The sequence below is a fragment of the Rattus norvegicus genome, chromosome 14 (assembly GCF_021556685.1).
Source record: "Rattus norvegicus strain SHRSP/BbbUtx chromosome 14, alternate assembly SHRSP_T2T, whole genome shotgun sequence".
Classification (NCBI taxonomy): domain Eukaryota; kingdom Metazoa; phylum Chordata; class Mammalia; order Rodentia; family Muridae; genus Rattus; species Rattus norvegicus.
The window spans coordinates 107,600,406-107,627,147 of record NC_141547.1 but is presented as its reverse complement, the minus strand read 5'-3'; the positions used below and the strand labels follow the sequence as shown (position 1 = coordinate 107,627,147).

Here is a 26,742-nt window from a genome sequence, read left to right as displayed (position 1 = left end):
TTCGGCTGCAGCGCGCAGGCACGAGCGTGGCCGCCTAAAGGGCGGTTCCTTCGACCCGGAGACTCGGTCAGCCACGCTTGGCTCTTCCTTTCCGATCCGCCATCGTTGGTGAGTGTGTGCTCTGTGGCCCGGCTCTGGCTAGTGGCTCTACCGGTCGCTCTCACTGGTGTGGTCGGGTCTAATCCGTCTCTTTTCGAATGCAGGTGGAGCAGCCGCCACGATGCAGATTTTTGTGAAGACCCTTACAGGGAAGACCATCACGCTCGAGGTACGGCCAGGTGGCATTGAGGAAGCCAAGGCCTGACTGAGGCCCTGTGTAATAGAGAACGCGTTTCTGAGCCTGAGTTCTGAAGCTTAGGATAGGGTGCTTAACAAGGTTAGGTGCGGAACGGTCGCGCCTGCTCTGTCCGGAGTGGCGAAATGCAGGGTATATGGAGGGAGACGCTTCGCTCCGGGCAGACGCTATCGCGTGCTTCCCCGGCCGTCGCTAACTCGGGTCTGGGAACTAATTTGGATTGTAGCGCTCTTGGTAGGGTGCCCGCTGGGTCATCTTCATTGATTAACTGGAGCTCACCTCTTCCACGCTCGTTGTGTGTAAAGTTAGCATTTAATGAGATTATTGTTCTAGTTTCTTACTATGTAACTGAATATTAACTACATATATCATAACTTGCAGGTTGAACCCTCGGACACTATAGAAAATGTAAAGGCCAAGATCCAGGATAAGGAAGGCAAGTAAAGTTTTGTCACTAGAAAAATGTCTGGCATGTATGACATGGGCATGTCTGCTTAGGGTAGAAAACAGATTAACATATTTACATGTTTTGAAGAGTAAAATATTGAGAGTGGTGTCAGGCTATTTGATTGAAAACTCTGCAAGACAACTTTTTAAATGTGTGTGACTTTTAACAAGTTAATCTTTCCCTGTTTACTGTTGCACAAAGACTTTAAAGCAGTGACCGCTGTTAGCTATTATTGGATACATGAGTTTAGATATGGGGCATGTACCTTGTTTTACTAAGCCCAATATTTTTTTCTCTAATTAGGAATTCCTCCTGATCAGCAGAGGTTGATCTTTGCTGGTAAGCAGTTGGAAGATGGCCGTACTTTGTCTGACTACAACATTCAAAAGGTTTGTTTGAGGGAAAATACGATAGGTAAGGTAGTGAACCCACCAGCACTTGATGCGTACTCTAGTTGTTCCCTGACTTTAAAATATATGGTTAGTTGATCTTTTTGGTTTGTGGAAAGCAGTCTCACAATCTACCTTGAACTGGATTCCTGAGCCTCCCTCATCCCCCTAGTGCTGGGGTAGCAGACAGGCAGAACCACAGCCAGCCTTGACAGGCCGTGGAGAGAATTTTTGATGTTATAGTGCTGCTGTTTCTCTTCCACTAACAGGAGTCCACTCTCCATCTCGTGCTGAGACTTCGTGGTGGCGCTAAGAAAAGGAAGAAGAAGTCTTACACCACCCCAAAGAAGAACAAGCATAAGAGAAAGAAGGTCAAGTTGGCTGTGCTGAAATACTATAAGGTGAGCTGATAGTTAAATGAGTTTATATAATTAGACGCTGCATTGCTTGTTCTAAGATTCTGCTATAAGTCTTTGGGTTTTAATTTGCAGAAGTACTAACTAAAAATTAGTGCTGTGAGATCAAGAGGTTGAGTCACTTAAATCAGACTTCACAACATGTTTTGTGGAATCATCTTACAGTAAATTTTTTTCCAGGTGGATGAAAATGGCAAAATCAGCCGACTTCGTCGGGAATGTCCTTCTGATGAATGTGGTGCTGGAGTTTTCATGGGTAGCCACTTTGACAGGCATTACTGTGGCAAGTGTTGTCTGACTTACTGCTTCAACAAACCAGAAGACAAGTAGTTGTGTATGAGTTAATAAAGAGAAGGAACTGATGTTTAGTATTGTGTTTTATTATTGTTTAAGCAATGTTTCTTCAGCTGTGTAACAGTCCTTGGTCAGGAGAGTTTGATCGTAATGGTAAGCCATCTTGGCTTTGGCTTTCCTGGCAGGCACAAAGGTCAGAATTCTTTAAGGGGTTGTGGGATATCCTGTAGACTTGGAAGTAGTGTGATCTTGTCTTACGAGACATGAGAGTAGTCTCACAGTACATTCAAGATGCTTCCTGAGGTTGGCTATGTGTGTGAGCTGTTAAATATTTTCAGTGTTGATGGTGATTTTTCCTCTATAAGAGGTAAGCTAGGCATGTGGTGCATAGTTAAGGTTTCAGCACTTGGGAGACTTCAGCAGGAGATTTGCTGCCAGCTTGTGCCAGCAAGACGCTGTATTTAAATAAAGAAACGAAAACAAATACATTTTACCATTTTTAATGCACATTTAAAATCCTGGATCCCAGGAAGTCTTAGTTGGTACTTTATTTTCTTCATAACAGATAACTTGATCGCCCACTTTAAATTCTACGTTTTCTTCATCTAAACTAAGACCACAGTCCACACCAGTTTTTATAACTAAAACGTCATCTTTATGGTGTTTCAGCGAAGTTAATGAGCCTTAAAAGAAAAAAAGTCATGGTGAGTTAATTGTTGAATAATGAATAGCAAGCTGTCTACTAAGTATAAGATCCATGGTAAAGGTCAGAGGACAGCATGGTACTACCTTCATAGTTTTGGATGTTAAACCCAGGTTGTGGGGCTTATGTTGCGAGTGCCTTTAGCTGCTATGTCCCACCCCAATAACCAGAGAAAGATTGATTTAATAGTTCTGAAAACTTCTGCTTTAAGGTTGTACCCAGAATAAAATCAAAAGATGGCAGGCAAGTCTGAAGATTGCTCAGGTTCTTCCCTAGTGTGCATGGTGTGGCACCTTGGGTTCAGTCTCTGGTTATGGGGACAAAACATGGGTTAAATGTTGAGCAAATGGAGCCTATCTATAGAGCAGTTAGGGCATAGGCTAAGTAGGCTACTGTAGTGAAGAATGCACACATAGGTTTTGGATGGCTACACAATGGAGACTATATACAATTTAGAAATAGGTTTTGATACGGCTTACCCTTCCAAATAACTTGGCCGTTGCGGATTAATTTAAACTTCTTCTGTCTTTCTAGCTGTCCCTTTTGAACTCTGCAGCCAGCAACAGGAACTTTTTTCTTCCCTTCTGTTATAGTGAAGGTAGCTAGTATAGAAGCCTCACCTTTAAAAGAAAACAATGTAATGGCTGGGAGGCCAACATAGAAACAGGTGCAAATCCCAGGAGATGACTTGCATGATACTTTACATGCTTTCAATGTGTTATCAGGACAAAACCAAAGGCTCCTCTATGACAGCCTGTATTCCAATGATTGTTCATGTGTAGACTTGAGCCAAGTTCTTAGTCATTTTGTTTGCTTTTGTATCCTCTAGGATACTAACTTGTATGAGACTTAAAGTCACCATCAACTCTCACTCATGGTAGTCATTGTTTTCTAGAATACATATTATGTGTTAGGGCAGTGAATCTATTTCTCTAAGCTTTGCTTTTTTAGGTCCTATTTATTGCCATAGTACAATTAGCAAAGTAGCAATTAGCACTCACCTATTGGGTACTCCTCCACCTTGTAGGGCAATCTGCTGCTTAGTTCCTCCTGCAAATCTTCAATAAGATGGTAGATGATTTTGTGAAGTTTAATCTTGACTCCCTTTTGTGCAGCTGACTGCTGGATAGCACTGCCTGCATCCACATTAAAGCCATAAATAACACCTGGAAAGCAGAGACAAGATTCTGTTAGCATAAGTTTTGCATATAGTATGCTTATGTAAAAAAACTTCTTTGAGGCAGAAAGTCAAATCCAAATGGTTTTATTTCCTTTGTAAATTATGCAGTAGATTTATTTTGACTGTTAGATTACATGTATAATGTGTGTGTGTGCCTAGTGCCAGAGGTGGTCAGAAGGGGAGTCAACTGCCCTGCAACTGGCATTATAAGGTCCCAAGGTGCTGTAAAGTATTAAACAGACTGCTCACAGATAAGAGCACTCACAGGGTGAACAGTACCTGGATTGTACCCTTTGACCAGAGCAATAATGATGCTTTAAAAAGAAGTCAAGGAACACCACTTACTCTTGTAACAATAATCAAGTTTTGCAGTGGCCATGGCAGACGGATTATCTATGATTATTCCTGCACAGGGGAGAATGCTGGCCAATGATCAGCCAAACACAAAACAAGTAAAACGTGTAAATATGATCTAGAGAACAGAGTTTAACATATAGCCAACAGAATCTTTACCATCAAATGTCTCAGCAAAGGTAACATCATTTTCACTGATGTCACCCAATCCAAAATGCACTAATTCTAGTTCACATTCATGGGAAGCATCATAGGTATCCAGAAGGTTCAAGATGGCCTCCACAGACCCATCAACGTCACCTACAAGAGTTTAAAATGTATTGGTTGTAAAAGGCAGCTATATAAAATGACAATCTACAGCTAAGACAGGAATGGCTTTATCACTAAAATCACTTATTAAACCTTAGCATTTGAAGAACTTACTGATAAAATACAAATAAAGCACTAGTCACAATGACTAAGATCAAAAATTGAGGTGACAACAGATGTTGGCGAGGATGTAGAGAAAGAGGAACACTCCTCCATTGGTGGGATTGCAAGCTTGTACAACCACTGGAAATCAGGCTGGAGGTTCTTCAGAAAAATGGGACATTGTACTACCTGAGGACCAGTCCTGGGCATATACCCAAAAGATGCTCCAACATACAAGGACACGGGATCCACTATGTCCATAGCAGCCTTATTTATAGTAGCCAGAAGCTAGAAAGAACCCAGATGTCCTTCAACAGAGGAATGGATACAGAAAATGTGGTACATCTACACAATGGAATATTACTCAGCTATCAAAAACAATGCCTTTATGAAATTCATAGGCAAATGGTTGGAACTGGAAAAATATCATCCTGAGTGAGGTAACCCAGTCACAGAAAAACACACATGGTATGTACTCACTGATAAGTGGATATTAGCTCAAAAGCTTGAATTATTCAAGATACAATCCACAGAGGGAACAAAAATATAGGAAAAGATAGGGAGACAAAGTTGGAGCAGACCACCAAAACTAGATAAGATTGATGATGCCAAGAAATGCATGCTGACAAGAGCCTGATATAGCTGTCTCCTGAGATACTGCTCAGCCAAAGCATGACAAATACAGAGGCGAATGCTAGCAGCAAACCATTGAACTGAGAATGGGGTCCCTGTTGGAGGAATTAGAGAATGGACTGAAGGGGCTTGCAACCAACCTCATAACAACAAAGCCAACCAACCAGAGCTCCCAGGGTCTAAACCACTACCCAGAGTACACACAGACAAACCCATGGCTCCAGCTGCATATGTAGCAGAGGATGGCCTTGTTGGGCACCAATGGGAGGAGAAGCCCTTGGTCCTGCCAAGGCTGGAACCCCCAGTGCAGAGGAATGTTTCAGGGTGGGGGAGGTAAGAAGTGGGGGTGGTTGGGGAGGGAGAACACCCTTATAGAAGGAGAGGGGAATGGGATAGGGGGCTTATGCTCGGGAAACCTGGAAAGGGAATAACATTTGAAATGTAAATTAAAATATCCAATTAAAAAATACAAATAAAGACACATTTGCAATGAAATCAATACAATCTATGCTTGCTCAGAAAAAAACATTTTGAACATCAAATCACTAAAATAGTTTCTACTTCAATTAAGGATTTACTGGGGTTACATCTGTAACCTGGAGATTTATAAGCTAGGCAGGAGGAAAGGTCAGTCTGGCTTCTAGAACAAGCCCAGGCTAGTTTGAGCTTATAGAACAAGACTGCAAGTTTCTCCACTGACACCCCACAATAAAAAAAAGACTAAAGGAGAGGGGGCCCAAATGAATTATGAGAATTAAGAAAAAAAATTTAAATAGTTGTAAAACTTTAAAAAAGTTACCTTTAATAATTATAGGAAGTACATTTGAGTCCCTTTCTACCTTTTCTTTGGGCTTTAAGGGTCTCTGTTCTTTTCTTTCAAGGTACTTTATATATGATCTCTGCTTCCAGTGCAGGCTGCCATACTTCTCACGGGCTTTCCGATGTGCTTCTTGGTGTTCCTTTCGCTTTTCTTCCATTATTTTCAGGTCATCTTTGCCCTTTTCTTCTTTTTGCTCAGACTTCCTCCAGTCAACAACTTCACGGGCCCTTGGCTTTACAGGGAAAACTGGCATGATTTAATGAAACAGAAACCAGTGTCTGCTAGGTTAAAAGCTTTCTGTTTTCTCCATTATGAAATCAGCTTAATTTTATGTATGAAACCATTAATTTTATAATTTTAGGAATTTTATATAGAATTGAAAGTTTTAAAACATCTGAGAAATAAAATACTCTAGTTCTGAAATAGTATACTGTTCTCTTCACAGACACTTAAAAACTATAATTCTATGTCAGCACTCATTAAATATATACTGGTACATAAAGTCATCATGTAATATCTAACATTAGGGAATTAGGTTTGAATACCTCAGACTGTACTTCAAGAATTTCATCTCCTGCAGAAGGGAGGTCTCTCCAGCCTATGATTCCCACTGGCATGCTAGGATAGGCCTCATTAACTGTTTTTCCATTTTCATCAAACATTAGTCGAACTTTTGCCCAACTCTTCCCAGCAACTAGAATTGAGCCTTTTTTCAGAGTTCCTCTTTGAATTATAGCTGTTGTAACAGGACTAAAATGATACAAAAAAGTATTAAAGCTTAATCAGCACACAATTGTACTTTCTTAAATAGAACAAAAAATAGCTTTACGAAGCATGTTCACAAACATACCCTATGAATATATAAGATTACTTTCAATTTTTCAAGTAGCTTTGGATACTATAAAGACATTTACTTCACCAAAGATTTGTCACAATATACTTGCTTAACATGGGAAATCACAGCTTTTTTTTTTTTAAGTGTGGTTTGTTTAAGATTTATTTATGTGTCTGAGTGTTTCACTTGTGTGTATGTGTGTGTGTGTGTGTGTGTGTGTGTGTGTGTGTGTGTCTCCACCATATGCTTACTCACAGAAGGCATCATCAGATCCCCTGGAATTGGAGTTACAGAAGGCTATGAGGCACCATAAAGATGTAGGGAACTAAATCTAGATCCTCTGCGAGAGCAGCAAGTGCTCTTAAACTGCTGACTCATCTCTCCAGCCCCTCAGTGTGGTTTCTTTTGGCAGTCTCTTAATCTAGCCTGGCCTTGACTCTTCCAGCCTTAACCTTCAAAATGGTGGGATTACAGAAATAAGAAACCACATGGGGCCAGGCCTTAGGCTTGTCCTCATCATGACAAAAATAAAAGCAAAGCATTCTTCACAACAGCCAAGGAATAGAAGAAAAAGACGTAGAAGCAGCCTTTGACAGAACAGTCTTTGACAGAGGAAAGACTGGGTGAACACACTTGGGAACACTGTCTCTTGCTAACTGAAGCAAGGCAATCGGGAATGGACAAGTCCTATGGGACTGCACTCACGGAGTATCTAAAGGGGAAGCTGCCACAGGCAGTTTGTTCTAACTCAATCCTATCCTGCTTTCTAATCCATAGCCATTAAAGTGTGACTAGGTATATATAGACAGTTAATGTGGTTGGTCTCCTGACAACTTCATTTTTGTATTCAGTGTACTAGTGAAATGAAATACTTTGGAAACACATATTTTTAAAAAAAAATGGCCCAGAAACTGAGTTCACAGTAAAACTATATTGTTATACAACCAAGCCACAAAAATAAACAGAATGATAATCATTTTTGTAAAATCCTACCCTCTTCCTTTGTCTGTGAAAGACTCTATTACTGTTCCTTCCACTGGGCCTGTGGGATCTGCTTTCAGTTCCAACATTTCTGCGAGAGCAATTGTTGCTTCTGCCAAAGCCATCAGGTTCTTTCCCTTTAACAACAGGGTAATACAAATCAGTAAATGATTGCTAAATGTGAGGGTAAGAAGACAAAATAAATCTTAGGAAAGCTACAATTTTCCTTTTAAGAATTAAAGTAATGAAATAACCAATTTTACAAAATGAAAAGGAGCAGTAATTCTTTAGCAAGAAAACCTGAACAATTTTAACAGGCAGCTACTAGTGGTGCTAATACCTTTGATAAACACATGCTCCATTCAGTTAATTTTGTCTCCTCTCTCTGTTTCCACAATTGTGGTTTTCTTCTTTTATTTTTATTTTATGTGCATTAGCATTTGCAGGCATGTAAGTATATGTACCAAGTGCATACCTAGTGCTGCAGAGGCCAAAGAATGGGATCCAATGTACTAGAGTTACTGCCAGTTGTGAACCATCATGTGGGCACTGGGAATGAAACCCATAACCTCTGACAGAGCAGCAAGTCTTCTTAACCACTGTCTCTCCGGCATCTGGGTTGTTTGTTTTTGTTTTTTCAGACAGGGTTTCTCTGTATAGCTCTGGCCATCTTGGAACTTGCTCTTAGACCAAGTTGGCCTTGAACTGAGAAATTTGATTGCTTCTGCCTCCTGTGTGTTGGGATTAAAGCACTACCACTGCCTAGCATGTGTTCTGAATTTTTTAAAAACAGTGTCTCATGCTGTAACCCAGGTTTGCCTGGAAATCACTACTCACTACGGAACAACCCAGGCTGGGATTAAACGTGTGCACCACCACACCTGGCTAGGTTTATGTTCTTTTCTATACATGACTATTTTTCTTGCATGTATGTACCATGTGTGTGCCTGATGCCCAAAGAGGTCAAAGGAGGCCTTGATACTCTCTGGAACTGGAGTTATAGTAGGTTGTGAAATGTCATGTGGTGCTGGGTTCTCAGCAAGAGTAAAAGTGTTCTTAACAGTTAAACCATCTTTCTACCTGTACTGGCACAAACTTGACACAAAGTGGAATTATCACAAAGAAAGGAGCCTCAGTTGAGGAAATGCCTCCATGAGATCCAGTCGTAAGGTATTTTCTCAACTAGTGATCAAGGGGAGAGGGCCCAGCCCATTGTGGGTGGTGCCATCCCTGAGCTGGTGGTCTTGGGTTCTATAAGAGCAAACTGAGCAAAGTAGGGGAATCACACCAGTAAGTAGCATCACCCCATGGCCTCTGCATCAGCTCCTGCTTCCTGACCTGCTTGAGTTCCAGTCCTGACTTCCTTTGATGATGAACAGCAATGTGGAAGTGTAAGCTGAATGAACACTTGCCTCCCCATCTTGCTTCTTTGTCATGATGTTTTGTGAAGGAATAGAACCCTTTTACCTTATGGGGTAGAGTCTCTTTCTGGGCCCAGAGCCCACTGATTGGCTACATACTATGCTACTGTGTTCAGCTATCCTGCTTCTTTGGTAAGTACTTTATCAACAGAGCCATCAGCCCAGCACTCAAAACAATTTTTTAAAAACACAAATTATGTATCTCAAAACATTGAAAGGGGCTAGAGATGCAATGCTTACCTAGCATGCATGGAGTCTGGGTGTGATCCACAACAGTGCGCAAACCAAGTGTGGAGGGACACTCATGTAATTCTAGCACTTGGGCAACATAGGTAGTTTGAGACTGCCTTAAAAACAAAAAGTGGCCAGGTGAGGTGGAACATGACTTTAATTCCAGCACTTGGGAGGCAGAGGCAGAGGCAGAGGCAGAGGCAGAGGCAGAGGCATTGCTGTGTGTTTCAGGCCAGCTACAGCTACATAGAGAAACCATGTCTCCCCTCCCAACCTCCACCCCTCAACCCCCCAAAAAAGTGTCCTTATGGGTGAAGCACAGTGCAGGATGTCCTGAGATGCTGGAACTTACTGTTAGTGCAGAGACGTGCACTGCTTGAACATCACCACCATACTCTTCACACACCACATCATAAGCCAGGAGCTCTTTTTTCACCTTTTCAGGATCAGCATCTGTCTTGTCACATTTATTTATTGCAAGGATAATAGGAACTGAAAGAGAAAGTAATGAAAAGTGCAAATAGGAACTCCTTCCATTTCAGACATTTACTGTGAGAAGTACCAACCTACTCTGGTCTTCTCTTCATCCACTGGATGCTTCTAATTAACCAAGGCCGAAAAGATCCACTTTTGACTCACATTACCTGACTCTGTTGTGTTGCAGGGTATTTGATCACACCGTGAACCCCGAAACTGTGTTAAATACAGAAAAATCTGTCTCTAGTTGTGATGTGGCTCATCCCTTAGCACACACCTTTAATCCCAAACAGTGAAGGTAAAGTTAGTTTGTAGAAGGAGGCACCCATGTTTGAAAGTGATGTCTAATTGAGTGGCAGACAAAGTGATGAATCAGAGATAGAATTGACAGAATAGGATCTGCCCAACCCTCACAAGGAGAGAGAGGAAAAGGAAGCTATTTAAGAGCAGCGCAGAGAGAGAGGAAGCAGTGTTACCAGGACAGCTGTACAGATACTGCAGAGAGAACAAGCAAGACACAAGTCTGAGAATGAGAAGGAGCCAGAAGATTAGAACAGATTGCTAGAATTAGCTTGAGGCCAAATGGAGGCATTTAGCAAAAAACTAAGAGAAATTAAGTCAGCTCAGAGAGGAGTTTGAGTCCAAAAAGCTGAGTAGAATTAGCTAGCCAGAGTTCAAAACTAGAAAGGAATGAGCTTCTTCTGCAGTATAACTGGTCTTGAATGGTTTTCTTGGTTTTGTTGTTTTAAAGGACATAAATGGGTGAATGGTGAAGAGGGGAAGATCTGGAAAGAATCGGGGGAGGAAAAATGAATATGATCAAAACACATACAAAACCCTCAAGGAGCAAATCAAAAGATTTTTTTAAGAAGGGTTATTTGGGACTGGAGAAATGGCTCAGAGATTAAGAGCACTGACTCCTCTTCCAGAAGTCCTGAGTTCAATTCCCAGCAACCAAAGGTGGCTTACAACCATCTGTAATGGGATCCAATGCCCTCTTCTGGTGTGTCTGACAGCTACAGTGGACTCATATAAATTACATAAATCTTAAAAAATAAGGTTGTTTTATTTTATGTGTATGAGTGTTTGCCTGCATATTCTGTATGTATACCGCTCAGAGGCCAGAGACGGGTATTGAATCCCTTGGAACTGTGGTTATACACACCTGTGAATGGCCATAGATGCTAGGAATGAAAAGCAGATCGGTTGGAAGAGCAGCTTACCTGATGAGACACCTCCCTAGTTCCCATAATTACCATTCTGCTTTGTGTGTAACCTTGGTTGTCCTGTAACTCACTTTATAGACCAGGCTGGTCTCTAACTCACAGTTCCACCTGTCTCTGCCTCTGCCTCCCTAGTGCTGGTATGCACCACTATGCCCAGCTATAATCTCTGTAGTAAGCCTTTAAAAAGACACCTCCTACTCCCTGAGCTCAGCTCAGCCCTTGCGTACCTCCTGCATCCTTGGCGTGCTGAATGGATTCCACAGTTTGTTTCATTACCCCATCATCTGCAGCTACAACCAACACAACAATGTCAGTGACCTGAGCTCCTCTAGCTCTCATTGCTGAGAAAGCAGCATGTCCCGGAGTATCAAGAAAGGTTATCTTTTCTCCAGAAGGCAGAGAGACTGTGGAAACAGATGCAAGAATACCAGTTACTCAGTTTACTTTTTAACACAAAGGAATAGATGACATCGTTAACATTGTATGTGTGGGGTTGGTTTTTTTGTTTGTTTGTTTTTTGTTTTGTGGTTGTTGTTTTTGAGATGGGGTCTTTCTATGTAGCCTTGGCTAGCCTGAAGCTTGATATGTAGACAAGGCTCTTCTTGAACTCATAGAAATATGCCTACCAAGTACTGGGATTGAAAGTGTGTGCTACCATGCCCAGCTCAATATTTTATTTTATTGCTTCCTCTATTTTTAACCAGAAGAACACAGTCTGAAATTTCCTAAAGAAGTCATAAAATATTAATGAGACCATGAGGTCTTTCTTTTCATGTAATAATTTAAGGCTAAAATATTTGTATTTCTAGACTATAGGTACTTTGATAAATGTACCAACTGATTATCATTCTGGAGAGAACCCAGGAATAGTTAGTTGTAAGGTGATCACTTGTACTACAGCTATACAACTATCTCAAGCCACAAAAAGGCAATTTGGTATGTAGCTGATAGTTTCAAATCTAAGTTCAATAATAGGTTTAAATCTTTTTTTAAAATACTTATTCATTTATTATATATAAGTACACTGTAGCTGTCTTCAGGCACACCGAAGAGGAGATCCCATTGCAGATGGTTGTGAGCCACCATGTAGTTGCTGGGAATTGAACTCAGGACCTTTGGAAGAGCAGTCAGTGCTCTTAACCACTGAGCCATCTCTCCAGCCCAATGAGTTTAAATCTTAGATTTGCTATTTACCAGCTGTGTACTTTCGAGAAGTTACAGAGCCTGAAGAAGTCTCACTTTTTACAGATCTTGTATTCACTCGTGATCAGCCATACTACCCAGCCTACATCTGAGATTTAATACACATTATAAAACAAATTAGGCTCATTAAAACCAAACCAGTAAAATAGCTTGGTTTTTACAGAAAGTTTATGACAACATTTAGCTGCCTGCTCTACACATGATCATTCCAGGGGCTTTAAGCAGCCTCTTTGAGTCTGTTTATTTCACAGTATGGCATTTAATTAAAGAAAACAAGCATGGTTCCCATGCACACTAATGTTTGTGATCATACCAAGAAAAGCACCAATATGTTGAGTAATGCCTCCAACTTCCATCGCTGCCACTTGAGTTTCCCGAAGTTTGTCAAGTAAGGTCGTTTTCCCATGATCAACATGACCCATTATAGTAACAACTGGGGACCTTGGCTTTAGTAAAGCTGGATCTGCCCCAGGCCTACAATTAACAGCAAAAGAATTTCACTTTTTAAATATCAGAAATGACTGTGATCAGTTCACGGCTATCACTATAAGCAACCATTAATAACAAAATACAACAATGAAATACAACATGTTTGATTAGACATAACTATTTCCACCCTTTTTATACAGAACAACCTAGCAGAATAGCCAGTGATTCCCTCTTTGTTATGAAGGTGGTATCTTCATATTAGTGGGTGGAGCTGAACCAAAATTTAAAATTCAGACTAATATATTCACCCTGCAAACTATGAAAACTGACAGTTTCATAAAAAAGTGAATATACTTTCTGGTGCTTTGAATAAATACTTATGTTAAAGTCACATTCCATTTTATGTACAAAAAAAAATTCTAAACAAATCTTCCCATAGACACTGAGTAAAAGCACATGGCTAGGTGTTCTCTAATATGCGCTGTTTTACCTTCTCACAGCATCCTTATTTTCTCTTATTCTCTCCAGTTTTAATTTGCTCCATTTCAGCTTCATTCCTGCCTTCTTTATAACTTCTTTGATCCAGACTTCGTCTAAATGTGAGTTTGCTTCTAGTGAGTCTATGTCAATGGCGGTGTTCAATAAAGCTTCATATACACAATCTGGTTGAGATAAAGCACAATTCTTTATACTCATAAATGTAAAGGTTTAAAGTGAGTTCTTGGAATTGAAGAGATAGCTTAGCAGTTAAGAGCACTGGCTACTGTTGTAGAGAACCCAAGTTTAATTCCCAGAACCCACATAACTGTCTTCAACTCCAGTTCCAGAGGATTCGATGACCTCTTCTAGCCTCTGCAGGCACCAGGCACACTTGTGATATATAGACACGTGGGCAAAATACCCACGCACATTTTTTAAAAAAGTAAAATAATAGGAATAAATCACTTAAGAATGTGCTTTGTTTTATTTTAATCTGTAGAAATAAACCCATCTGAGGTGGAGATGAAATGCAATTTTGTGTTTTGAAACACAGTAAGACCTTTCCCAAGAACAAAGCAAAGAGCCTCGAACAAAGCGCATTCATCTCAGTGGTGGATGGTGAACAGGGACGTCGTCAACTAAAAGTCAATAAAGAAATTTATAGCATTTCCCAGTTGCCATCGTAGAATCCTTCAAACCACCATCAAGGAGGCAGTGGATGAGATGGGGACCACTGGGTTGTCTTTCCACTAGACAGACATGATAGGTATGAATAACCCAAAGGCAGTGAAAACAGGAATCCGTGAAAGGAAATAGCTAGGCGTTAGGCCTAGTGTGCACATGTATGTGGACATGTGTGGGATGATGTCACAGGTGAGGCCTGTCATTGGACGAGAAGGAAGGATGGGCGGGAGAAAAGTTTGAAGGAAGAGGAGGAGACTAGAACAGAAAGGAGGGAAGACAGGAGGGACAGGGAGAGAAGCTGTGGTAGGACAACATGGCAGGTGACATTAAGATCCCACACTGTACCTGTACAGGTTGTTACAAATGTTTTTAAGGGATGGATGTGTATTGGGCTTTGTATGTTTAGGTGGGCAATTATATCTTATCAATTGGGCCAAAGATTACTGTGTTGTGTGTTCTTTTATGTGAGTGTAGGAAAGTGTCTGGTGGCTGGAGACACTGGGCCGCCACAGAATTGAAATGTGTGCTTCTGGCAAAATATCCAGCAGATATCTTGGGGCACTGCGGTGTAGACCGAGTTGGGATAAAAGATACCTTTTTTATTTATTTATTTTTTTATATTTTTACAACAGACATGTATACACAATAAATATATAAATGCAATAAAATAATTTTGAAAAGTTTTCATGAGTCCTTACTATCTCTGTGATTTTATGATTTATTTATTTATTTATCTATAAAGTCCAGAGTTCATGTAGGTGGGTGTTGAATCCTAATCCTCCTGGTTCAACTTCCTGAATTGGTGAAATAACATGCACGTGGAAGCATAACTACTTTGTGTTTTAACTTTACAAAATGGTATCGTAGCATGTATAGGGCCCTGAGTTCAATCTGTAATCTGTAATGTTTGGAAAAAAGAGGAAGGAGGGAGGGAGGGGAAGAGGAAGGGAGGGGAGGGAAAAGAGAAGGAAAGGAGGGAGAGAAGGGAAGAGGGAGGGAAGGAAGGGGAGAGGGAGGGAAAGAGGGGAAGAGGAAGGGAGGGAAGGAAGAAGGAGGGAGAGAAGAGTGAGGAAGGGAATGATGGAGGGAAGGAAAGAGTAAGGAAGGGAAGGGAAGTTGGAGGGAGGGAGGGGAGGGAAAGAGGGAGGGAGCTGTAACAGAATCCTTTAAATTATAATTTTTTAAAAAGAAAAGCTATGGTTATTCCCACAAATATATCTCTGCTTGTCTTAAACAACTTCTCAAATTAATGAGAAAAAGAAGTCAAAAAATTATAGAAAAAAAGAAGGAAATCAGGATCTAGAGAGATGGCTCGATGGTTAAGAGTACTCGTTCAGAGGACCCAGGTTTGATTCTCAGCACCCTCATGGCAACTTATAACCACTGTAACTCCAGTTCCAGGGGATTCTATACCCCTTTCTGGCTTCCTTTCGTACCCAGCATGTGTGTGGTACAAAGACAAGCAGGCAGGCAAAATACAAATAAAATACACATAAAATAAATCTTAAAACAAACAAACAAAGAGTAAAAATATCCCTTCAGCTCCCCCTCCCCCGAAAAAAAAAAATCAAAGAATCTGGATTTACTCTAATAGTGCAGAAATTTTATGAATTTAAAGTGTTCTTTTTGAGAGAGGGCCTGTCCTGGCTGACCTCACAGAGATCTGCTTGCCTCTGCCTCCCTAATGCTGGGTCTAAAGGTGTGTGCTACCACACCCAGCTATGAATTTAAATTTTTATTTATTCGAATTGTATTTCATGTGTGTGGGGGTTTTGTCTCCATGTATGTCTGTGTAACCTATGCATGCCTGCTACCCAAAGAGGCATCAGATTCCTTGGAACTGGAGTTTCAACAGTTGTAAGCCACCATGTGAGTGCTGAGAACCAAACCTGGGTCCTCTGCAAGATCCAGGCAATCAATCAATCTATCTATCTATCTATCTATCTATCTATCTATCTATCTATCTATCTATCTATCTATCTATCTATCTATCTATTTTTGTGAAGGGTCTTGTGGTGTGAGAACTAACTGGCCCAGAGCTCTCTATGAAGATGAGGCTGGCCTCGAATTTAAAGTCTCCCAAGTGCTTGGATTAAAGGTGTGTGCCACACAGAAAATCCTACATATTCACTAAAAAAAAAGTTAGAGAGTTATACTTGGCAATGATTTAAAAATTAATAGTTTATAATTTCTAAAATGAAACAAATCAGTATAATTTGACATTTGAAACACTCGTCCAGCTTACCTGGAATGCGTTAAGGTTGCAAATAAAATCCTAAGCTTTTAAGACCCAGGGTTTTTCCTTGTGAACTAATCAGGCTCACCTGTGTCTTTTGCCATTGCTCTGGCTAGTTCTTCAACAGTCATTCCAACCCATACTTCTACCTCTTTTTTAGTTTTTATTGGAGACAACTGAGATCTCGGTGGTCGTTTTTCCTATTAAAAAGGCAGAACATGTAAGTGAGAAGAAAGAAAAAAATAGTAATACCCCAAGGTAGGGTTTCTGTGTAGTCTTGGTTATCCTGGCCTTGAACTCAGAAATTTGCCTGCTTCTGCCTCCCTAGTGCTGGGACTAAAGGTGTGAGTCTCAACTCCTGGCTGAAGGAAGAAAAATTTAAGAAACAAATTAGGTCTATTTTGTAATATGTACCACAATTATGGCTGTTCCTAAACTCTCTTGTAAGTTCAACTAGACAACAATAACAATGGAACTTCCGATTCTCACACAGATCTGTGTAGACTACAGGCTTACACAGTAATCTGTAAAAGACAAAATACTCAAAGAAGGTTTCTCTACAGAGTTCTATAAACTTGGACTGCAGATTCAGTAATGTGGGAGCTATAAATCTTCAACAACCTTCTTTGTAACAAGAAGTCTGTGCTGATGCAAAGCTGAACCAGTAAGCACGTCTGTCGGCCAAGGCCGGGCACACAGCCAATCTGCCCACACTGGGGAAGCCGGTGCAGACCCATGCTTCCACCATGCTAACAATCTTCTTTGACTCAGGCTGTGCAATTGCCTACAAATAGTGTGAAATCGTAGCAACTTTTCCAACTTCAGTAGCTTCTGGTTCATGTTTCTCCTAGAAAAAACAATTTTAAAATAAAAATTTGGTTAATATTTATATCAAATTCATGAATACCACTAGAATATTTACTACATGCAGATCACACAAATAAAACTGGGTTTCTGTCTTGAAAGGACTCATGGTCTACTGAGACGAGATTTTATACCAAGTACTATTCTGACAATCGTTAATACTATGCTCTTGCTGCTACTGTAAGAAGACTGATAGGCCACAAACAACACTTTAGAGGGCCAGGGATGCAGTCCTCGTGGCAGAGCATTTGCCTTGCATGCACAGTGTGTGCCTGAATATGGCACACATGCAATCCTAGCATGCCCAGGGCAGCAGGAGCATCAGAAGCTAAAGGTCATTTGACACAGAGTTTGGGGCTTACTTTGGCTACACAAGACATCATCTCAAAACAAAAAATAAATGTCTATTTTTTTTTCAGGGGCTTGTGAATCATAGTATACTTGCCTACCAGGCATGCGAACCTGAGTTTGACTCCTAGTATACATGAACATGAACAGACACACACACACAAACACACACTTAGATATTTTAATGTTCATTTCAAGCCTTTTGTCTATACTTACATATTTGTTTATATGAATGCAGTTGCATTACCTTTTTAAGATTTATTCTTATTTTGTGTTTATGGGTGTTTTGCCTGTATGATGTCTGGGTATAATCCTGGAACTGGAGTTGCAGAAGTTGTCAGTCACCATGTGGGTCTCCTGGAAGAGCAGCCAGTACTCTTAACTGCTGAGTTGTCTCTTTATCCCCTACGTTATATTTTAAATGTTTCATTAAAGAATAAAATACTGTTTTATAACATTAAGCATTATTCTTTCATTGTAACATTTATTCTTTTTGTAACAAAAGAATGAAGATTTTGGAGTACTACATTGAATTTACCTTAATCATATGGGGCAGCTGTTGTCAACCTGTGGGTTGCATATCAGATACTTATGTTACAATTCATAACAGTAGTAAACTACACTTATGAAATAGCAACAAAATAATTTTTTGGTTGGGAGTCCTTACAACATGAGGAAGTGTATTAAAGGGTCACAGCATTAGGAATAAAACTAAAGCTTCAACGGAACATGTCAATCCATCCTCCTCACAAGTATTTATGGTACTGATACACTGAATTGTTTACGTTGAGACATGGCCTCACTGTGTTGTTACAGTGCCCTGGAACTCATGCTCCCTTTGCTTCTACCTCCTGAGTGCTGGTGTGAGACCTATGCCACCTGCCTTCCCATCAGTGTTTTTGTTTTCTTTGTTTTCCTTTTTTCTTTTTCGCTTTTGTTTTTTTGAGACAGAGTTTCTCTGTGTAGCCCTACCAGTCCTGGAGCTTACTCTGTAGACCAAGCGGGCCTCAGACTCAGAGATTCCCCTGCTTCTGCCTTCTGAGTGTTGGCATTGTAAGTGTGTGCCATCACCACACCACCCAGCTGGTTTGTTTTTAAAGGAAAGCAATGGCGGCCAAGTATGGTGTAGGTGACTGTACCCCCACCACTTGGGAAGTGGAGGCATGATGGTTAGAAGTACAAGGCCAACTTTGGATACATAGTGCTTTTGGGGCCAACCAAAGCTTCATGACACCTTGTTTCAAAAACAAACAAACAAACAAACAAAATACACCACACAGTCAGTGCGAAGGTTCAGCAGCCGAAAGCACTTAACCTTCAAGCTTGATGACTGGGTTCAATCTCCAGAATCCATAAGATGGAAGAAAGGCCTCAGCTCCCCAAAACTGTTCTCCAACTTCTACCCGTGACACATTAACACCATCATACATACACACAGAGAAAAAATACCAATAAAAGGAAAATGGCACAGCAAAGTCATAGAGAAACTTCTACCCGTGACACACTAACACCATCATACATACACACAGAGAAAAAATACCAATAAAAGGAAAATGGCACAGCAAAGTCATAGAGAAACTTCTACCCGTGACACACTAACACCATCATACATACACACAGAGAAAAAATACCAATAAAAGGAAAATGGCACAGCAAAGTCATAGAGAAACTTCTACCCGTGACACACTAACACCATCATACATACACACAGAGAAAAAATACCAATAAAAGGAAAATGGCACAGCAAAGTCATAGAGAAACTTCTACCCGTGACACACTAACACCATCATACATACACACAGAGAAAAAATACCAATAAAAGGAAAATGGCACAGCAAAGTCATAGAGAAACTTCTACCCGTGACACACTAACACCATCATACATACACACAGAGAAAAAATACCAATAAAAGGAAAATGGCACAGCAAAGTCATAGAGAAACTTCTACCTGTGGCACATTAACACCATCATACATACACACAGAGAAAAAATACCAATAAAAGGAAAATGGCACAGCAAAGTCATAGAGAAACTTCTACCTGTGGCACATTAACACCATCATACATACACACAGAGAAAAAATACCAATAAAAGGAAAATGGCACAGCAAAGTCATAGAGAAACTTCTACCTGTGGCACATTAACACCATCATACATACACATAGAGAAAAAATACCAATAAAAGGAAAATGGCACAGCAAAGTCATAGAGGAAGGACCTGACGCAGTAACAAAAGCCTTGAATGGGCACCTGCTCTCACAGATCAGCCAGCATTGTCAGGGAGGAACAAGTCACTCTTGTCCAATGGGCCTCACTCTGTAAAAAAGAAAGACTTCTCTATAGCCTTTCTATAACAAGGTTACAAAGAAAAAAAGTGAGACGATAAATGTATTGTTTCCTCATTGATGACTTACATACTTTGAACATTCACTAGCATGAATGTTGTTAAAAACATTCATGGGGTTGGGGATTTAGCTCAGTGGTAGAGCGCTTGCCTAGCAAGCGCAAGGCCCTGGGTTCGGGCCCTGGGTTCGGTCGGTCCCCAGCTCCGAAAAAAGGAAAAGAAAAAAAAAAAAACATTCACAAGCCACTATCTCCCTCAATTATAGATAATTCTGAGGCTCTGTGTGTGTTAATATAGTTAGTATTTTACCTTGAAACTCATTCATGAAAGGAAGGTTCAAAAGAAATTCTGATTTCATTCCAAATAAATGAACTAAGACTTACAAATTTAAGCCAGGCCTGCTGGCACAGGCGACTCCAGGCAAAGGCTGAAGGATGACAAGTTCAAAGCAGTTTTCAGTCTTGGTTACATACGGAGCTCAAGGTCAGGCTAGATATATTAGGTAAATCATCTCTCAAAACAAAATGCAAAAGAAAAGAGAAGAAAGAAGAGGAGGAGGTAGGGGGAAGAGGGAAATGGTATGAAGGGGAAGGGAAGAGAAGAAAGACAGAATACATTGCTTAACATGCAAGGAAGCTTAATTCAATCCCCAGTGCCCAGTGCTGGAGAAAAAAAGAGGCCAAAGACATGGCTTTGTTATACGGCACTGGGTGCTCTTGAGACAACTGAGTCCAGTTCTGGACACCCAATATGGGTGGCTTACAACTGCTTGTTACTCTAGCTCCAGGGGATCCTACACTCTATACTCTTTTCTTGCTTCTATGGGCAGGCAAGCAGCGCTCTCTCTCTCTCTCTCTCGCTCTCTCTCTCTCTCTCTCACACACACACACAAATTTTTTTATTTTTAAAAAATATTTAGAATTTCATTTTTAATAATCAAACATTTACATAATCATCACACTTCAAAAATCATGTTAGGCGTTTGCTGTAACTTAAAAAGTAAAAGGAAGTGCTCAGAAAACACAGGGTTCCCTTAAATCATTTTTTTCCTTTTTTTTTTTTTTTTTTTTTTGAGACAGTGTATCCCTGGCTGTCCTGGAACTCATGTAGACCAGCAGGCGGGACTCGAACTTGGATATCTACCTGCCTCTACCTCCCGAGTGCTGGGATTAAAGAAGTGCACTACTATGCCCAGCTTACTTAAATCATTTTTTTTTTTCGGAGCTGGGGACCGAACCCAGGGCCTTGCGCTTGCTAAGCAAGCACTCTACCACTGAGCTAAATCCCCAACCCCCTACTTAAATCATTTTTAAATGACTTGTGAAACCAGATTTACAAGGGCACAGATTAATGGAACAGGAAAGACTCTGGGACAACCCAACATAGATATATGTAATCGAGAATTCAGACAAATCTCAAACCTGGAAAGAAACCTTGGTTCTTAAATATCCCAACGCCTGTCACTTTACAGAGGACGTGGGATCCATAGCGGTCATTCCCGACTGCCGTGAGGTTAGCGGCAACCAGGAACGGGAACTCAGGGTGACATTCGCAAAGCGGGGAGAGGGTGCGTACGCTGCAAATGCGTAGCTGCATTAACGGAAATGTCTGAATGGACCAATAAGAGGTTTTAGAAAGGAAAAAAGAAGTGAAAAACACAGCCGCCGCCGCCACACGGGCCTCTGGGAAGCGCACCCGGGTGCTCGTGGGCACTGAAGCCGCGGCAAGTGACACTGGCACTCGCGACCATCTTAGCGTAGAAACCCCACTCACTCAGTTCCCAGGTGAGGTCGCCTTCCGGACCCAGGAGAACTGTGGGTCACTCAGTCCGTTCCTTCCGCAAGGTCCCCGTGGTGCTTCCGGTACCGCCGGAAGCAGCTTTCCCACTGAATTCCGGGTTGTCTGTGGCTGATAGAGGCCGGCGGAGGCCGGCTGCCCCTACTCCTGTAACCTGCAGTCTTCAGCCGGTGGCCTGCAGCGGGGAGGGGGAGCTCTGCAGTTCCTTCCCTTCTCCAGGAAGGACGCGTGCATCTAGCTGGAAGGAGGCGGCGCAAGGTGGCTCTAGAGAGCTTCAATGGGATGGGCTGGATAGGTAGTAGAGCCAGGGTGCTCCATCTGCAAGCCCAGCCCGGCCTGGCCTCGATTTTATCTGCCGTATGCAATCACCGTACCGATCACAAGATCGTGGAAAGGTTTCAATAACTTGTTAAGAACACCTGGTTCATGTAAACGTTTTTCGTTATGATTTTCGTTATTTTTCTTTGGTTGGAGTTTTTTGGTCCATCCTCTATGACCACAGCCATCACCACCTCTTTAGGGTAACTCGTTTACATCTAGCTCTACTACAGATTAATGGAATGGTATAGAACCGTTTTTTTACCCCCAAAGCACACTTTCCCATGATCTCCCAGTGTCTACCCTAACTCAGGCCCCTCAACCCACTCCTTTCCTCTTTTTAAAAATTTGTTTTATTTGTATGTACACACACACACACACATCACACACACATATAAATTGAACTCAGGAACTCAGGCAAGGCAGTAAACTCCTTTACCCAGTTAGCCATCTCACTATCCTTTCCCCTTTCTACCACAAAGATTCACAATCAGTATTAATGACCTCCAGACTGGGTGCATTGTCTTTTCCCCACAGATACTCTTTCCGTCCATTAGTTTTCAGTTTGTTTCTCAGGCCTCTTTGAAAGTTCTTAACTTGACTCTAAACGTTTGTGGCCGTTCTGTAACCTGTAGTGGAGTTCTAATAGAATCACTGAGTCTCTGGGCAAAGATCAGAATGAATAGTTGTTTCCTAGAATTACTGGGACCTTGAAGAAATCATTGTAGAAAACTGTTGGGGTTTAGAAATTGCAACACAAACCATAGGAACACTGATCTCAGTTAAGCCAGAATGGTTTATTGAATGCACACCCTAATACTGGTCAGACCAGGGACATAGCTCAGAGTTATCTGAACTATGACAATTGATATCTTATTTAAAAAAAAAAAAAGATTTATTTATGAGTATATTGTTGCTGTCTTCAGACACACCAGAAGAGGGCATCAGATCCCATTATAGATGGTTTGTGAGCCACCATGTGGTTGCTGGGAATTGAACTCAGGACGTGGATGAGCAGTCAGGGCTCTTAACCACTGAGCCCGATGATGGATATCTTTTTCTATTAGTTTATAAAGAAAAAAATCACAATGAATTCATATGCAGGTGCAGGAAATGCTGACCATTGGGCAACTCAGGCTCAAGATATTTTAGACATATCGATCTTGAACTTGATGGGTCCTACATGAAGCTTTGTGGAATTCCTTAAGATTAACAAACGTCAGAACATAACAGTGGATGCGGTCAGCATGTTCTTATTGTGAGTCAAGTTATTTTTCTGTGTCAATGACTGGCAGGCATATTACAGCAACACTATGAAATAGCTGGTAAGCATGGAACAGAATTGCTACAGCTGTGCTGGGGGTGGTTGGCCATAACAACAACAGTTTTCTTTATTTATGGAGTTGCTTTTCTGAAGGCGCTTTAGAGCCTTTGCACGGCTTTGGTTACAAACTGGTCCTGGCAGGCCTCGAGTGTCGCACATTGGGTACTGGGACAGTGTACAATAAGGACTACATTTGCTGGAGGCGGGATGTTTTCCTTCAGGAAATATATTGATTAGATAAGGGGTGTTAAAACAAAGTCCTAATTATTCGATTTTATCAAATGAAGTCTCAGGATCCAGATGCTAGGGTGAAAGCCTATTACCTCAGAAAAGCAGAGAAAGAACTTGGATGGCCTTCCTCCGCAACTGACATCTCAGAAGGAAAAAGCCAGTTCTCCACAGTGTCTTAAAAACCCTTCAAGCTGAAGGTCCCCTCTACTTCTTGTAGGTCTCTCTATCCATCCTCCTGATTTCCTCTGACTATCTTATGTTTTTTTCCCCTATGTTTATTCCCAGCAAGAGGCATTTGCTTGTGCCACATCTTGACCTAAGGTTGACTTTAATCTTGTTTACAATAAAAGGAAAGCTCTTGGATTAAAGGAGTGTGTTATGACTGAGCCACACCACAACCAGAAACAGGTTTTTTCAATATACAATCTTGGGGTTCACAATGTGATCAGATATCCTGCAACACAGGGCCTTTGGTATGAAAATTTGCAACCAAACCAACTTTGTTCAACAATCAAACATTTTTGCACAGTGGTTCAAGATTCAGTCAACAGCACAGATAAGGGATCTCCCAGCAAGGCCTTAATTCATCCTTGAGTGACTCTTTCTTTGATTGTCCTGTGTGGACTCAGAAACCTATGTATATGCATATACAGATGTATTTACTGGGCAATGTATAATATATGATCTGAGAATTAATGTTAATACTTAAGATTGTAAAAGGGAGGGGTTGGGGATTTAGTTCAGTGGTAGAGCGCTTGCCTAGGAAGTGCAAGGCCCTGGGTTCAGTCCCCAGCTCCGAAAAAAAGAACCAAAAAAAAAAAAAAAGATTGTAAAAGGGAGGTGAAGAGATGGTTTACTGGTTATGAGTACCACTGCTCTTCCAGAGGACCTGGGTTCTATTACCCAGCACTCACATGGCAGCTCACAGACAATTCATCTCTAACTCCAGTTCCACAGGGATCTGACCTCTGCATACATGTGATATAATAGATTCAGGCAATGCACATAAACAGGAAATAATTTCTTTTAAAAAATGAATAAAACTTACAAGGTGAGTTGCTGACTTGAGTTTCATTTAAAAAAGAAAGATTGGAAGAGAATCATGGGTGGGGCAGTGAGATGGTTCTTGTTTCAAAGATGGATAATCTGAGTTTGATACTTGGAGCCCACATATTGGGAAGGATAGAACAGACTCCTGCAAGTCGTCCTCTGATCTTCAGACATCACACACACACACACACACACACACACACACACACACACACACACACTCCTTGCCATATACATTTAGAACTTGAAGGAAAGCAGGACTTCTTGATAAACTGCTCCTAACAAAACCACTGTGTCTTATGAAAACATTTTTTTTTTAATGGCTGGAGACAACCAAGTGTGCTGGGAACCAAGCATATATTTTTGGTTATGCGCCTATCCTTTAATTGCTGATCCATCTCTCCAGCCCTTGTGAACTTAATATTATGCAATAAATTCTGACATTTTGAAAGATTTAAAGGTTTGTTTTTGACAGTGTACTCAGGAGGAAGCTCAGATTCCCTAGTAGATCCAGCTGATTTCTTCTCTGTTACTATAGGAGACAATTTATCTTCTGAGATAAATCGTCTTCATATTTGGAAGACAGATTTTGTGGAATGGGACTAGGGAAAGTGGTCTTGGATTTTTCTCTGTTTTTAATCTAAGAGACAAATTATGCTTACAAGAACTTGAAACTTTTTTTTTAAAAACTATTTTCAGATGTGGGTGATGTGCACCTTTAATCCAAGCACTTGGGAGGAAAGAGATAGTCTGATCTCCAAGTTCAAGGGGAGCCTGGTCTACAGAGCTAGTTCCAGGACAGCCAGGACTACACTGCTTCAATCAGAAAAACAAAGAGCCCAAAGACCATTAAGGTGATAGGCATGGTTGTCACACATCTTTAGTCCCAGCACCTGGGGGCTGAATTAGGCAGATCTCTCAGAGTTCCAGGCCAGTCTGGGCTGTAGTGAGACACTGTCTCAAAAAACAAAAAACACAAAACAAAAAAACAAAACAAATTGCCTTCCTCAACCAAAACGAATGTTAAGCCTTTGTTAATTTTTTCAAACACAAACACACACATACTCCCCAGACATTAAACAATAAAATAATTTTTTGACCAAAAGTTATCCTAAAAATCCTGTCAAAAATGTAATTAAAGTTTGGGTTAGCAAGATTGCTCAGTGGGTAAAGGCACTTGCTGTTGAGCCTTGTGCTCTGAGTTCGATCCTGGAATCTGATCAGTTAAAAGAGAGAAATCATTCCCACAGGTTGTCTTTATACAGAGAAGTGTTGGTGTGCACTAGGTTAATTTACTCACTGTTAGTAAATTTAGAGTTATTTTCATAAACAATTTAGAAGACTAAGATTGATTAAAAAATCAATATAGAAGTGGCTAAAAAAATGTGATTGAGGGTTGGGTAGCTCAGTTGGTAGAATGCTTGAGACCACGAGTTCTATTCTCTGCACCCAATAAATAAATGATTATCCAGTTACATGAATTATTTACTGAAATAGGAAATAGGCTAGCAACAGGAAAATGTTCATCAGTTAAAAAAAGCAAGATACAAAATTGTCTATGTATGAGGCTTCAATCATCTAATGAACATGTAGGCATACAAAACAATGAAAGAATGAACGCATGAATGGGGAAACCTTCTGTGGTCACTATGGTGGCGGTGTGCAAGATGAGCTACACACCAGTCTGTGTATCATGAGGCCATGACGCAAACAATAAAAAGAACAGAAAGAACATCACACTGCTTTCTTAAGAGAGATTTTAAAGGAGCTGGAGAGATGGCTCTATGTTTAATAGCACTGGTTGTTCTTTCAGAGGACCTGGGTTTGCACCCACATGATAGATAGTTCCTGACCATATTTAACTCCAGTTCCAGGGGATCCTACATCCTCTTCTCATCTCCAAAGGTGGTGCGAACACACACAGGCAAAAGAATTTTAAAAAGGTTAAACTAAAAAGTTTTAAAATTTTGCAATCCTGAGTTCCGAGTGAAACTGTAAACATAACTCCGATTTCCTCTTCCAGTACTGGGTAGTTTCTTCCAATACTGGGTAAATTTGGGTCACTTACCTGTTGTTAGGCTGCCCTCCTTCCTCTACCCCACAGACAAAGCTCCCGGCTAACATGGTGCATTTGTGGCAACCCACCCGAGTGTGCCTGCCTCTGGGCTCAGGTTTTGACTATGTATGGACACCATCCCAGCTCCTAGCTGGCATCTCATCATTCTTTGCCTAAACTCTGTAAAACCCTCTTAAGACCAAATGTGAGGGCCCAGCCAAGAGCTGCCTCCTAGTAAACCCGCCTTTATCTACATTTAATCT

General features: G+C 40.9%; 2 protein-coding genes and 1 long non-coding RNA gene across 38 annotated transcripts; 2 read left to right on the top strand and 1 right to left on the bottom strand.

Annotated features, from left to right (window-relative positions):
• Positions 1–48: 48 nt before the first annotated feature.
• On the top strand, positions 49–2,326 carry Rps27a (ribosomal protein S27a). Of its 2 annotated transcripts, NM_031113.2 has the most exon segments (6): positions 49–108; positions 204–268; positions 677–731; positions 1,047–1,132; positions 1,402–1,533; positions 1,729–2,326. In NM_031113.2, coding segments are annotated over 5 exon segments (471 nt in total). In that variant the 5' UTR covers positions 49–108; positions 204–220; the 3' UTR covers positions 1,879–2,326.
• Positions 2,327–26,587, bottom strand: Mtif2 (mitochondrial translational initiation factor 2). Of its 35 annotated transcripts, none has more exons than XM_087583656.1 (17): positions 21,125–21,551; positions 20,087–20,130; positions 17,897–17,925; positions 17,606–17,763; positions 16,768–16,993; positions 16,235–16,346; positions 13,237–13,408; positions 12,631–12,791; positions 11,342–11,518; positions 9,764–9,903; positions 7,772–7,896; positions 6,489–6,693; positions 5,923–6,175; positions 4,239–4,379; positions 3,547–3,711; positions 3,025–3,165; positions 2,327–2,525 (listed from the first exon to the last, which is right to left on the bottom strand). In XM_087583656.1, the coding sequence occupies exons 5-17, from the start codon at positions 16,984–16,986 to the stop codon at positions 2,353–2,355; spliced, it is 2,184 nt and encodes a 727-aa protein (XP_087439782.1). In that variant the 5' UTR covers positions 16,987–16,993; positions 17,606–17,763; positions 17,897–17,925; positions 20,087–20,130; positions 21,125–21,551; the 3' UTR covers positions 2,327–2,352.
• On the top strand, positions 14,536–16,987 carry LOC148001497 (uncharacterized). Its single transcript, XR_015637673.1, has 2 exons — positions 14,536–15,256; positions 15,822–16,987. It is a non-coding gene; the product is annotated as an uncharacterized LOC148001497 (long non-coding RNA).
• Positions 26,588–26,742: the final 155 nt, after the last annotated feature.

What these genes read in the sequence shown, in the direction of transcription:
- Mtif2 (XM_087583638.1), bottom strand. Translation starts at nt 26,547, where the DNA reads ATGTTAGCCGGGAGCTTTGTCTGTGGGGTAGAGGAAGGAGGGCAGCCT. An exon ending in GGAGGGCAGCCTAACAACAG is followed by an intron (nt 16,994 to 26,491) that starts GTAAGTGACCCA and finishes TGTTTTTTCTAG; the next exon opens with GAGAAACATGAACCAGAAGC. An exon ending in TGCACGTCTCTGCACTAACA is followed by an intron (nt 7,897 to 9,763) that starts GTAAGTTCCAGC and finishes CTGTTGTTAAAG; the next exon opens with GGAAAGAACCTGATGGCTTT.